Source organism: Castanea sativa, chromosome 4 (assembly GCF_040712315.1).
Source record: "Castanea sativa cultivar Marrone di Chiusa Pesio chromosome 4, ASM4071231v1".
Taxonomy (NCBI): Eukaryota; Viridiplantae; Streptophyta; class Magnoliopsida; order Fagales; family Fagaceae; genus Castanea; species Castanea sativa.
In genome coordinates, this window is record NC_134016.1 from 38,830,733 (window position 1) to 38,844,202 (window position 13,470).

Sequence of the window (13,470 nt, forward strand, 5' to 3'; positions counted from 1 at the left end):
AATCAAATGATTTGGATACAATTCTTTAACGAATGGGTTAATTAAACTGATTAACAGAATTAGTTAGATTATTGACCTATGAGATGACTACAGCTGGATTAATCACCCACATGCAAAGCGCGTGTCACAACTAACTTTGCAAACCGATAAATATTACATAGGAAATACGACAAGTAGCACAAGTACGCAGACTAACAAAACGATTGCAGTTTCTGCAGTATAATTTAAACTGCAACTATGTTCATCTAGGATAGCAAAAGTAAGATTAAAAGAACCCGTTTTTCATTTTCCGTTATTATTTGTTAATCGTTATACACAAATAAGAGAGAGAGAGAGAGAGAGAGAGAGAGAGAGAGAGAGAGAGAGAGGCTGTCTTGTCACTAGCTTTTGCTAATTAAAGAAACTTCCAAGATTCACCATGAAGATAATTTCCGAGAGGGGTTTTCCACAAGATGACTATGGCGACTATGATGATACACTTGAAGAAAATACTGAGGAGACTTGTGAACATCTATGTGTTTATAGAGGAAAGTGTGTGAGCTGTGAAAGGCTAGCATTCAAGAACGTTCATCAGGGTATGTGGTTGTGGCTTAACAAAGAAGAAATGGATCGGATTCCGAAGGTCGAGTCAGAGAAATTGTTATAAGATAAGAAGACAGTTTTGGTTCTTGATCTAGATCAATCTCTGATTCATTCAACGGAACAAGAAAAATATCTGAGAACCCCTCAAGAACTCTTGCAACATAACTTAAGGGATAGCCTATTCCGTCTGAGTCCACCTTGGGAAAAGATGATGCTCAAGTTGAGACCTTCAGTTCATACTTTTCTGAAAGAAGCGAGTGCCATGTTTGAGATTTATTTGTGTACAACCGGTACACGAAGTTATGCGTTGAAAGTGACTGAGTTTCTTGACCCTGAAAATGTTTACTTCAAGTACTCAAGAATCATTGCACGTGAAGATTTATTTGAAACAGATGAAAAGAGTCTTGATATTGTGCTAAGGGAGCAACGCATGGTTCTTGCTCTTGATGATACCAAGAGCGTGCGGAGAAAGAATGAAGTAAACTTGATTCTTGTTAAGAAGTATCATTACTTTGATTCAGATGATGACTTGAGTCATGTATCTCTTTCTGCATTGGAAACTGATGAAGATGAGACTACTGGCACCCTCCCCGCTGTTCTCGAAGAACTGTTTTTCAACCCAAAATTTGAAGCTGGTTTAAGTCATAGAAATGTTGGATTCATATTTACTCGCCGTAGCGTTCTCTGAGGGTGTACATTATCCTTCAAACATATTTTCCCTTCAGATTTTATGCGTCAAAATTCGCGTCTCTGGTTGATGGCGGAGGAGTTAGGGGCCAAATTTTCAATGGATAATTTGTTATACCCCATAACACATATGGTCACTTGGTTTGCCACAGCGGAGGAGTTTCAGGAGGCAGAGCGGGAAGAATTTATTTTGGTCCATCCAAAGTGGCTACATGCTTGCTACTATGCAGTCAGTAGGGTATCTGAAAACGATTATCTGATTAAGCCCAAAGATTAGTAGTTGAGATGATCTTTGTTCACTTCTATTAGCAGCACAGGTATAATTTCCACTTTTTTGCAGTTGGTGAAATAGGGTTTTTTTTTTCCTTGACAAAGAAATTCAGGGTTCTTTACTTTTAATTTTTAGAGCTTGATTTAAGTAGTTAATGCTACGTGAGGAATTGAATTCTTCCTCAATAGTTATGAGGAGACATATTTACAATGGTTTATCTCCTTGTTGATGTCTACAATTTCTTATGTGAATGTGGCCTTGGAAATTAAAACGATTCTACCCTGTTGGATGTATCCAAATTTTGCTATTGTTAGATGGAAACTAATTTTGTATCTGCAATTACATGAATTGTTGGAGTGGAAGAGTATTTAGCCAAGTTAGTCTAACATTATGTGGTAAATGGATCTTGAATCATAGTTTAGCATACATAGAAAGTGGAAGCGAAAAGTGATTACTATCACCAAAAGTTAATAAACAGTGAACAGAAGCCACAATGCACCAACACCAGGTTATGCCGAGTGAATCATCATATGCAAGAGACAGCACTGCCTTGGCCACTGGTTTTTCTTTCAATACTAATGTCGTTCATAAATTTTTTAAACTTGCTCATCATCCATCGATCCCTAGCACATGGCATGTCATAGGCTTAGTAATCATATATGTAGTTCACTCTAATCCCATGCACCCCGTGGCCACCATCCCAAACTGCTTGCTTGTTAATTGAACCAGCCCTAGCACTGCGTACACACAAACTAATCCTAAGGTGCCCTTTGACCATGGCACTCGCTGCATGCCTTACTCAAGCTGATGCTGCTAAAATGGACATCTATTTTTAGATGTTACTGTAACTACATGCAATTTTTTTTTTTTTTTTTTTTTTTTGCATTTTGCGTAACCAGATTTGAGACTTTTTTGTAGATGTGATGCTACAATAAAAATTAAAATTGATGAAAGTTCATGTTGCATTCCCAGATGGGAAATCCTAATAGCACTTCAAAGACTAGAGCGTGTGAGTAGTTATCGCCTTATCCGATTCCCCTGTATCTCTTAGGATCTATGAGATTTTTCATGTAGCCAGGATTGTAGGAATTATTTTTTAGCTTCCATGATGTCTAATATACAAAGTGTAGTCCTCGGGTGGGTCAAAGGCTGGGTTGAACTATTCAGCCAAAAGGAATAAAAATGGTTCTTTTTGACTTGGTTCCAATATCTGAGATGTAGTACATTATATACTGCAATTGAATGTAAACATTTTGTTATTATTTGTTTTTAATTGGTTAATGCAACTAAACTAGGTATTGAATGTGTGTATATATATATATATTTTGTAACTAAGTTTTACCCAGTAATATTCAGTTTTATATCCTATAATATATAAATCTTTTCATAGTATAAAAAATAATAGATATATTAATAACGCCCATAAACCTAATCCATACGTCCTGCCAACGGCAAGTAAATTTTTTTTAAAAAAAGGTCACAGTCAAATACAAGATTAAAGCTTCTTCTATCAAAATGAAAAAGAAAAAGAAAACCAAAATTTTCTTCAATCACAAACATTATACTTGTCTAACCTCATTCATTTGTATGGAAATTTAATTTAAATGAATATGGGGTGTTATCCATCTATATCTATAATATCTAAAATCTGAAACATAATAATTATTATTGATATGCTCCTCTTGAACCATATCAATGTAGCATTTAGGTTCCTTTAGTTCACTTTAGACTACTTCAGTTCAGTTTGCTCCATTCAGTCCATTTTAATTCAATTTGGTCTAGTTTGCTCCATTTTGGTCCATTTCGGAGCATTCGAGCAATCATAATATTTCCTTGAAAAAAATTGCAAAATTTAAAACACTTTCAAATGAGAAATATAGATAGATTAATTTAAAAAATCTAATATATTATAACAATTATATTTTGTTAGAAAATAATCGCATCGTTTTAAGAAGAGTTTGAGACTAATATTTTATTATAAGAAATACTAAGTAAGAAGAGAAATAGGAGAGAGGTGGGTTACGACAAGAGATTGTCTAGTGATTTTAAGATAGATTAGGGAGGTCCAATTAGAGAAAGAAGAAGAAAAAAAGAGTTAAGAACACAAAAGAGAAGAGATATATAATACATAATTAAAAAAGACATGTTGACCACCACATTAATAGTTTGTAAAAATTTTTGTAGAAAGTTTGTATTCTAACATTACTTTAACAGAATTAGTTAGATAGTTAATAACCTATGAGATAAATACAGCTGGATTAAACACCCACGTACACTGCACGTGTCACAACTAACTTTGCTAACAGATAAATATTACATAGGAAAAACGACAAGTAGCCCAAGTACACCGACTAACTAAACGATTGCAGTTTAATTCAAACTGAATCTATGTTGATGTGTGCGTGCAGTCTAAAATAAGGTCTCCTTGCAGTTTTTCCACCATTTCCAATATAAAGTAAAATTAAAAGAAATAATTTAAATATTTAATCTCAATTATAGAATAAACCCATTTTTCTTATCGGTAAATGAATCAATTCTAAAAACTGAAAACTAAAAAGCTGAAAACTAAAAACTGAAAACACTGTAGCAAAATAATTTTTAAATGTGTGAATAGTACTGTAGGACCCATTTTTAATGAAAAAGTTGCTGAAAAGTGAAATTTGTAGGTCTATGAACAGTGCACGAATGCACTGTTCATGAGAAATTAGTCAATAACTACGGCTGAAAAAAAAAAAAAAAAAAAAAAAAAAAAAAAAAAAAAAAAAAAAAGAGCTGAAAACGCTGAAACGCTGAAACGCAGGGATAAGTTGAATCCAAAACCCCCTCTAAGTATACAGGAGAAAAAAAAAGTATATAAGAGTGCGTTTTTGGTTCTCTAAACTATCACACTGTCCAGAAGTATACATTTATTATTCGTTTCGTTACAAGAGAGAGAGAGAGAGAGAGAGAGGGGTTGTCTTGTCACTATCTTTTGCTAAAGAAACTTCCAAGATTCACCATGAAGATAATTTCCGAGAGGGATTTTCCACAAGATGATCACTATGACGACTTTGATGACACCCCTGAAGAAAATACTGAGGAGACTTGTGCACATCTATGTGTTATTAGAGGAAAGTGTGTGAGCTGTGAGAGGGTAGCATTGAAGTACGTTCATCAGGGTATGTGGTTGTGGCTTAACAAAGAAGAAATGGATCGGATTCCGAAGGTAGAGTCAGCGAAATTGTTAGAAGATAAGAAGATGGTTTTGGTTCTTGATCTAGATCAAACTCTGATTCATTCAACAGAACAAGAAAAATATCTGAGAAACCCTCAAGAACTCTTGCAACATAACTTAAGGGATAGCCTATTCTGTGTGAGTCGACCTTGGGGAATGATGATGGTCAAGTTGAGACCTTTTGTTCACACTTTTCTGAGAGCAGCGAGTACCATGTTTGAGATTTATGTGTGCACAATGTGTACACGAAGTTATGCGTTGCAAGTGGCTGAATTTCTTGACCCTGAAAATGTTTACTTCAAGTCATCAAGAATCATTGCACGGGAAGATTTACTGGAAACAGACGAAAAGACTCTTGATCTTGTGCTAGGAGAGGAACGCATGGTTCTTATTCTTGATGATACCAAGAGTGTGTGGAGTAAGCATCCATTCAACTTGATTCATATCAAGAGGTATCGTTTCTTTGATTCAGATCCTGATAGCTGGAGTGCTGATGAAGTTGAGTACGCTGGCCCACTCATCACCCTTCTCCAAAGACTTAAAGTAATCCACAGACTGTTTTTCAACCCAAAATTTGAAGCCGGTCTTCAGTATAGAGATGTGAGATACATATTTGCTCGCCGTGACGTTCTCCGAGGGTGTGTATTATCCTTCAAACATATTTTCACTCCCGATTTTAGGCCTGAAAATTCGCGTCTCTGGTTGATGGCAGCGGAGTTAGGGGCCACATTTTCTATGGATAATTTGATAAACCCCATCACACATGTGGTCACTTGGTTTGCCACAGCGGAGGAGTTTCAGGAGGCAGAGCTGGAAGGAATTATTTTGGTCCATCCAAAGTGGCTACGTGCTTGCTACTATGCAGTCAGTAGGGTATCTGAAAAAGATTTTCTGATTAAGCCGAAAGATTAGAATTTGAGATGATCTTTGTTCACTTCTATTAGCAGCACGTCTAATTTCCAGTTTTTTGTTGTTAAATGTTCTTTGCAGTTGGCGAAATAGGGTTTGTTTTCCCCTAGGCAAAGAAATTCAGGGTTCTTTACTTTTAATCTTTAGAGCTTGATTTTAACTTGTCAAATCTACTTGAGGAATTGAATTCTTCCTCAATTGTGATGAGGAAACATAGTTACAGTGGTTTATCTCCTTGCTGATGTCTACAATTTCTTATGTGAATGTGGCCTTGAAAATTGAAACGATTCTACCCTGTTGAATATATGCTATTGTTGCTATTTGTTTGATGGAAACTTATTTTGTGTCTGCAATTACATGAATTGTAGGAGTGGAAGAAAATTTAGTTATTTTAGTCTAACATTAAGTGGAAAAACTGATCTTGATTCATAGTTTAACATACATAGAGAATGGAAGCAAAAAGTGTTTACTATCACCAAAAGTTAATAAACAGAGAATAGAAGCCACAATGCACCACCACTAGGTTATGCCCAGTGAATCATCATATGCAAGAAACAGCATCCATCGATCTCAAGAGCATGGCATGTCATAGGCTTAGTAATCACATACGATGATATGTAGTTCACCTCAAGTGGGCCAAGAATTGTGTGTCTTATTCCTGAATGAGGTGCCGGCTACCTAATGCGATTGCAGTCTCCTCAAAGAATTACAGGCAGTGAATTGGTGTGTTAGGTTACTTCTCCAAAGACTATTGTCAATGAAGTCTTTCCGAAATGTTGAAGTTGCTATGTAATTGTGTATGATGATTGCATGGTAATTAGAAGTATAAAATAGAGAGCACACATAAAGGTTTATGTAATTCGGTCTAACTGCTTATGTCTATAGTAAGAAAGCCCTTGACAAGTACATGAACTAACCATAAACTAAGTTAAAGTTAATATGCTTGTTCTACAAATACATAAACTTACAATTGGTTTGGGCCACTTGGGCCATAACATGCTAACACAAAAAAATTCATTGGCAATGGAGGTCATTACAACTAAATAAATCATCCTAATACTTTATTTAATAGTGATCATCAATTAAAAAAAAATGAAAATGACTGATTTGCAATGCTAAAATTATAATTTTGGGCGACTTTCTAGAGGAATTGAGCCCGTAGCCTGTTCAATTCAGCACATGGCAAGTTTGCCAATATCTGAGGCTAGTCTTGCACGTAGTGTTTTCAAACTATGGATGCATTTTGAGAACTCAATGTTGACTCTTGTCTAGGTTGTGTTTTTCACTATGATAAAATTTTTCTTAGAATACATTGGAGACCATTATTTTCATTTGGAAATTAGCATTGCAAAGACTTGGCTTGTGAGCACTTATTGGGCTTTGAAATATATTCTAGTCTCTGTGGAATTCATCCTTTGTTTTTTACTTTGTTGAAGCTGAAGCAGTTACTTTCAAAATAATGGATATAGAAAAACAATGACTGGAATGAGAGAGTCAAAGCAGCTACTTTAATCCTTTGTTTTTTCCTAGGTTTTTTTTTTTTTTTTTTTTTTTTTTTTTTTTCTTTTTTTGGTGACAAAACTAATGGATAAAACTTAAGTACGGCTTTATTAAGTGCTATATCTTAGATTTCTCAACTAAATCCTAACACATATTTGCTTTGAATTTAATTCTACTTGTAAAAATTAATACTATTTTTTTAGTATTGGTCTAAATCATACCCATAGACAGTAACAATAAGCTCAAGTTGCTCATCTGATTGAAAAGATTATTTATTGTTGGGAAAAATATGGTTTCACACAATCCTATCTAGGTGAGGAAAATGCATCCTTCTGTGATCTCATTTCGCTTTCCTCCAAACTCCAATCTTAGACAAAAAGGGGCATTCTTATTCAAATCGCCTGAAAATCATCGCTCGAGGCAGCCCCCTCTCTCACATGCTAAAGAAAATTTTTCCACATCAACTTGATTTGCAAATCAATTCTTCCTTTATGAAAAAAGAAAGGAGGATCGGCTATGTTTGGTATACTGATGACATGATCATTGCTAAAGCGGGGTCTATTCAAAAGAATAATATATGATAAGTTTTAGAATTTGGTTTACTTCTACTATTTCACACACATATCTATAATTGATATGAAAATGTCCACGTTTTAACACAAAAAAGGAATGTGAAAAAAGAGATGTTAAATAGTGGATATGAAATGTCCATAAATATGTACCCATAAATGGTAGTCTCAGTATAATCTATAGATCTAATGAGTACATAGTAGAAAAAAGGGTAATTCATCGGTGAATGAAAATTTATTCCATAGGTCCAAGTAGCCTCTAGCAAAGGCAGCCCCACTTGAAGCCTAGAGGTTCAAGAATAAAAAAAAAGAAAAAAGAAAAAAAGGTCATATACAGGATTTAATTTCTTCAAACGAAACTCCATAATTGTCCAGCCTCAATAAATTCTACAAAGAATTAAGAAAACGGAAATTGAGAATCAACATCTAATGAATTGGATAAAATTCATTAATGAATTAAATAAATACATTGGCCTCTGTTTTATATATACAACTAAAACAGAGAATCTACACTTGATCTTAGCGAAAGGTGCTGCTAATTCTTTTGACTTGTGCAACTTCCCCCCCTATGTTAGCGATATTCAAAGGGTTGAGGCCAGTTTAGCATTTTTGTTTGTAGGCTTGTTTCTTGCTTTCAATAAGATCTTTCTTTTCAGCAAAAATAAACTAAACAAAGAATCCAACCAACTTAACAGAATTAGTTAGATAGCTATCCTATAAGATGACTACAACTGGATTAATAACCCACGTGCACTGCACGTGACACAACAAACTTTGCATAGGAAATACGACAAGTAGCCCAAGTAAACAATGTAACTAAACGATTGCAGTTTATGCAGTATAATTCAAACTGCATCTATGTTGATCTGTGTGCGCTTCCTATAGCCTGCTCTTCTGAGATAGAGAATGAACCCATTTTTCTTATAAGTAAAAGAACCCATTCCAAATATATAGGACTTAAAAAAAAGTACATAAGAGTGAATTTTTGGTTCTCTAATTAAACCCCAACACACTCCAGACGTTTCAGTTATTATTCGTTAAGAGAGAGAGAGAGAGAGAGAGAGGTTGTCTTGTCACTATCTTTTGCTAAATAAACTTCCAAGATTCACCATGAAGATAATTTCCGAGAGGGGATTTCCACAAGATGACTATGAAGACTTCGATGATACACCTGAAGAAAATACTGAGAAGACTTGTCTACATCCATGTGTTTTTAGAGGAAAGTGTGTGAGCTGTGAGACGGTAGCATTGAAGTACGTTCATCAGGGTATGTGGTTGTGGCATAGCAAAGATGAAATGGATCGGATTCGGAAGGTAGAGTCAGCAAAATTGTTACAAGATAAGAAGATGGTTTTGGTTCTTGATCTAGATCAAACTCTGGTTCACACAACAGAACAAGAAAAATATCTGAAAACCCCTCAAGAACTCCTGCAACATGAGTTAAGGGATGGCCTATTCCGTCTGAGCCGACCTTGGGAAAGGATGATGCTCAAGTTGAGACCTTCTGTTCATACTTTTCTGAAAGAAGCAAGTACCATGTTTGAGATTTATATGTGCACAACAAGTACAAGAAGTTATGCGTTGAAAGCGACTGAGTTTCTTGACCCTGAAAGTGTTTACTTCATGTCATCAAGAATCATTGCACGTGAAGATTTACTTGAAATTGACGAAAAGAGTCTTGATCTTGTGTTAAAGGAGGAACGCATGGTTCTTATTCTTGATGATACCGTGAGTGTGTGGAGTAAGCATGAATCAAACTTGATTCCTGTTAAGAAGTATCGTTACTTTGATTCAAATCATGACTGGAGTGTTGTATCTCTTTCTGCATTGGGCACTGATGAAGGTGAGACCACGGGTGCGCTCACCACCGTTCTTCAACAACTTAAACTAATACACAGACTGTTTTTCAACCCAAAATTTGAAGGTGGTCTTCAGGATAGAGATGTTAGAGACATACTTAATCGCCTTAGGGTTCTCCAAGGGTGTACATTATCCTTCAAACATATTTTCCCTTCTGATTTTAGGCCCGAAAATTCGCGTCTCTGGTTGATGGCAGAGGAGTTAGGGGCCAAAATTTCTATGGATAATTTGATAAACGCCGTCACACATGTGGTCACTTGGTTTGCCACAGCGGAAGAGTTTGAGGAGGCCAAGATGGAAGAAATTATTTTGGTCCGTCCAAAGTGGTTACGTGCATGCTACAAAGCATTGGAAAGGGTATCTGAAAAAGATTATCTGATTAAGCCGAAAGTTTAGAAGTTGAGATGATCTTTGTTCAGTTCAATTAACAGCACAGGTATAAGTTCCATTTTTTTGCTGTTAAATGTTTCTTGCAGTTAGTGAAATAGGGTTTTTTCCTAGACAAAGAAATTAAAGGTTCTTTACTTTTAATTGTTAGAGCTTGATTTTAAGTAGTTAATGCGATGTGAGGTATTGAATTCTTCCTCAATTGTGATGAGGAGAAATTGTTACAGTGGTTTATCTCCTTGTTGATATCTACAGTTTCTTATATGAGTGTGACCTTGTAAATTGAAACGATTCTACCCTGTTGAATATATGCTGTAGTTACTATTTGTTAGATGGAAACCTTATTTTGTATCAACAATTACATGATTAGTTTCATCTACTATTTGGTAAAACTGATCTTGAATCATAGTTTAAAATACATAGAATAGAAGCCACAATGCACCATTACTACGTTATGCTCAGTATATCATCCTATGCAAGAAACAGCACTGCATTGGCCACTTGTTTTTCTTTCAATACTTAGTGTGGCTCATAAATTTTTTAAACTTGCTCTGCAACGATTGATCCCAAGCGCATGTCATGCCATAGACTTGTTAATCACATACGATGATATGTAGTTCACCCCTACCACATTTTATAGCTTTATAGGCTTAATAATCACTTACGACGTTATATATATGTAGTTCACTGTAATTCCTTGCACCCCACCACTCTAATCTGCTTGTTTGTCAAAAGAAACAGCCCAAACACTGCGTTCACACAAATTAATCCTAACGTGCCCTTGACTATGGCACTCATTGCATGCCTTACTCAAGCTGATATCATAAATTTAGGGGACTTTCTAGAGGACTAAAGCACCTGGCCAGTTCAATTCAGCACATGGCAAGTTTTCCAATATCTGAGGCTAGGCTTGCATGTAATGTTTTTGAACAATGGATGCATAATCCCAAGTCAATTAATATTAAAAGGGTGAAATACAATTAACATTCATGAGGTTTGAGTTATTGATGATCAAGTTCAAGATATTTCAAAACTGGTAAACTTATCTTTAATCACCGATAGAGAAATAGAGGAGAAGAATGAACAACAATTTAGGGACTAAGTTGGTCTTAAATTTGACTTATATTAGTTTAAACTTTAAGGGTGTTGACTTTATTTTACCCAATATTAAAAATATGAAAAAAATCTGAAACCATAATTCCAACAATAAATGGTATTCTTGTATGGAAAATGTGAAACAATCCCAAGGTAAAAGAAATCCTGGTGTTCGTACCAACTGCTCCACACCAACTGCTCCAGGTGGTATAACTGAACTCAATCTAATGGAAATTTATTGGGCGTTGAGCATTGTAATGTGGTGCTCATTCCTTTCGTATGCATGGTATATCCCATATTGAATTTAATTAATAAAATCTATTATGAATGTAAAAAAATAGAGCACTACATCACTATATTCCGAAAGCAACTAATAATTAATTTTTGTAAAACTTTAGGTAGTCTTGTATCAAATCAATTAGCATTGAAAATTAACATTCGCCATCCAACTTCACCGAGTGAGCTCTACTTGATTTGAAACATTTGGTAGTGCTCCAATATTTTATGACTTATGACCAAGCAACTATAAGTCTTCTCTGGTGAACAACATACAATCTGTCTCTGGTCCTCCTTGTCATCAAATTACCAAAAGGCTCTGAATCACTCATCCCTAATGAAACATCCTACCGATCATCAAGGACAGGGTTGGTTGTGGAGGGCTTAAACTTAAACTTAAAAAATAAAATTGAACAATAAAATAAATAGTAAAACTTTGAAAAAAAAATTTAGGTTATACATATCGTGAAAAAGAAATTGTGTAAGACCAATTTTTTTTCTTATAAAACAAAAAATTATAATATATTTGAATAATAATATAATGAAACTCCTTATAAATTTTTGGAGAACTTGAGCAAAAAAACGTTTGAGATGAAAGGGTTAACTATATGTCAAATTGGAATGCTTTAACTCAAAATTAGTATTCCGATAGGCAGACAAAATGAGGAAATTGATACTCTCTGAGCTTTTGAAGCCTGATTTTGACCATGTTGCTCAATATTTTGTTTTTCGTTCTTACCATTTTTTTGGATAAGTATGAGGTGGAAGAGTTTATATCAAAGTCTTAAGTCTTTGAGACCTCTTCCATCTATATATAAGGCAAGAACCAACAAAAAACATAACATCAGATTTTGCAATGAGTAATTTTGCGAATAGAAAACCTGAAGCTTTCTCTGTGTTAGGGTATTAAAACCCACGACCCTAAGGACCCTTAGGTTAGTAAAACACCATCTTCATAGCATCATTTTCTTATTACATAAACCACAAGTTTCATCGAACATAAAGCTTTAACCACATGAATCGAAAAGTCACTAAAAACACGTTCTAGTTCTCATCCTAGCTTTGTGTTCATCTAAATTTCAAGAAATTCAACCTTCAACCCATCATCAACTCCTCAAATTCATTAGTTTCAAGACACATCAAGATCATCTCGAACATAAAATGAAAAAAGTTCTGAATTGGGTCAGATTGAAATCCCTCCAAATCATCATGAGGTGGTGAAGGCACAATTCTTTCATTAAAAGATAGGGAAAGAGCTTGTGATTTGGTAATAGAGGAAGTAGCAACACCATCTTCTGTATAGCTTCATCCATCCTTGAAGATAATCCACCACTTGTTTCTTTACAAGAGGTAGTGAAGGTGGATATAGCACCCTAACATTTTTGCATTATTTAATTTTATGCATACAACATGTTTGGATTTGATGATAATGAATATATAGTTAGATTATGAACCTGACATGATGAAATATGGTATGATGAGATGATATGTGATGAACATGGTTGGACCAAATTGGAATGTAATTATCTGTGATTCTGGTATGAAAAGTAATTTCATGACAAACATGATAGTATGACGAACATGATTCTTGTTTATGAATGTTGAAGCTCTCTTTAATGATATTTTGCATAATGATGGCATGAAATAGATTGTCTGTTTATTAGACTGTTGCATGCTATATATAACCATTAAATTTTAGAAGTTTGACATTCGAAAAAAGGTAAAATGAGTGCGTAAACCCTTCACATCTTGTGAGAGGCTATAAGATTAGATTTTGGGTTCTTGATTAGTTATTTTCCAAAGTAAATTTATGTTCTTAAAATTAGTTTATATATATATATATATATATATATAAAATTTTTTCTTTAAATTATAATTAGGAAAATAAACCATATAATTATTTGTTTAAATGTATTTTCATTAAAGACATGTAGTTTTTATTCTTATTCAAATAAAATTGTATTTTTATTAATTTTCGGTTTTCTTAAAAAATTCCTTAAATAATCAAGTGGCAACTCCAAATATAAAACTCTTAATCTAGGTGGTAAAGTTTCTCACAATGACATGAAATTTTTTATAGAGTAAAAGGAAGACCATTATTTACATTTGGAAATTAGCAT

General features: G+C 34.5%; 3 protein-coding genes across 3 annotated transcripts; all 3 read left to right on the forward strand.

Annotated features, from left to right (window-relative positions):
• The first annotated feature begins 418 nt into the window (after positions 1–418).
• Positions 419–1,270, forward strand: LOC142632854 (RNA polymerase II C-terminal domain phosphatase-like 4). The gene is made up of 2 exons (XM_075807175.1): positions 419–575; positions 678–1,270. The coding sequence occupies exons 1-2, from the start codon at positions 419–421 to the stop codon at positions 1,268–1,270; spliced, it is 750 nt and encodes a 249-aa protein (XP_075663290.1).
• A 3,268-nt stretch (positions 1,271–4,538) lies between these two features.
• On the forward strand, positions 4,539–5,666 carry LOC142632855 (RNA polymerase II C-terminal domain phosphatase-like 4). The gene has a single exon (XM_075807176.1). It carries the CDS (start codon positions 4,539–4,541, stop codon positions 5,664–5,666), a length of 1,128 nt encoding a protein of 375 aa, XP_075663291.1.
• A 3,176-nt stretch (positions 5,667–8,842) lies between these two features.
• LOC142632856 (RNA polymerase II C-terminal domain phosphatase-like 4) lies at positions 8,843–9,988 on the forward strand. The gene has a single exon (XM_075807177.1). The coding sequence runs from the start codon at positions 8,843–8,845 to the stop codon at positions 9,986–9,988; it is 1,146 nt and encodes a 381-aa protein (XP_075663292.1).
• The last annotated feature ends 3,482 nt before the right edge of the window (positions 9,989–13,470 follow it).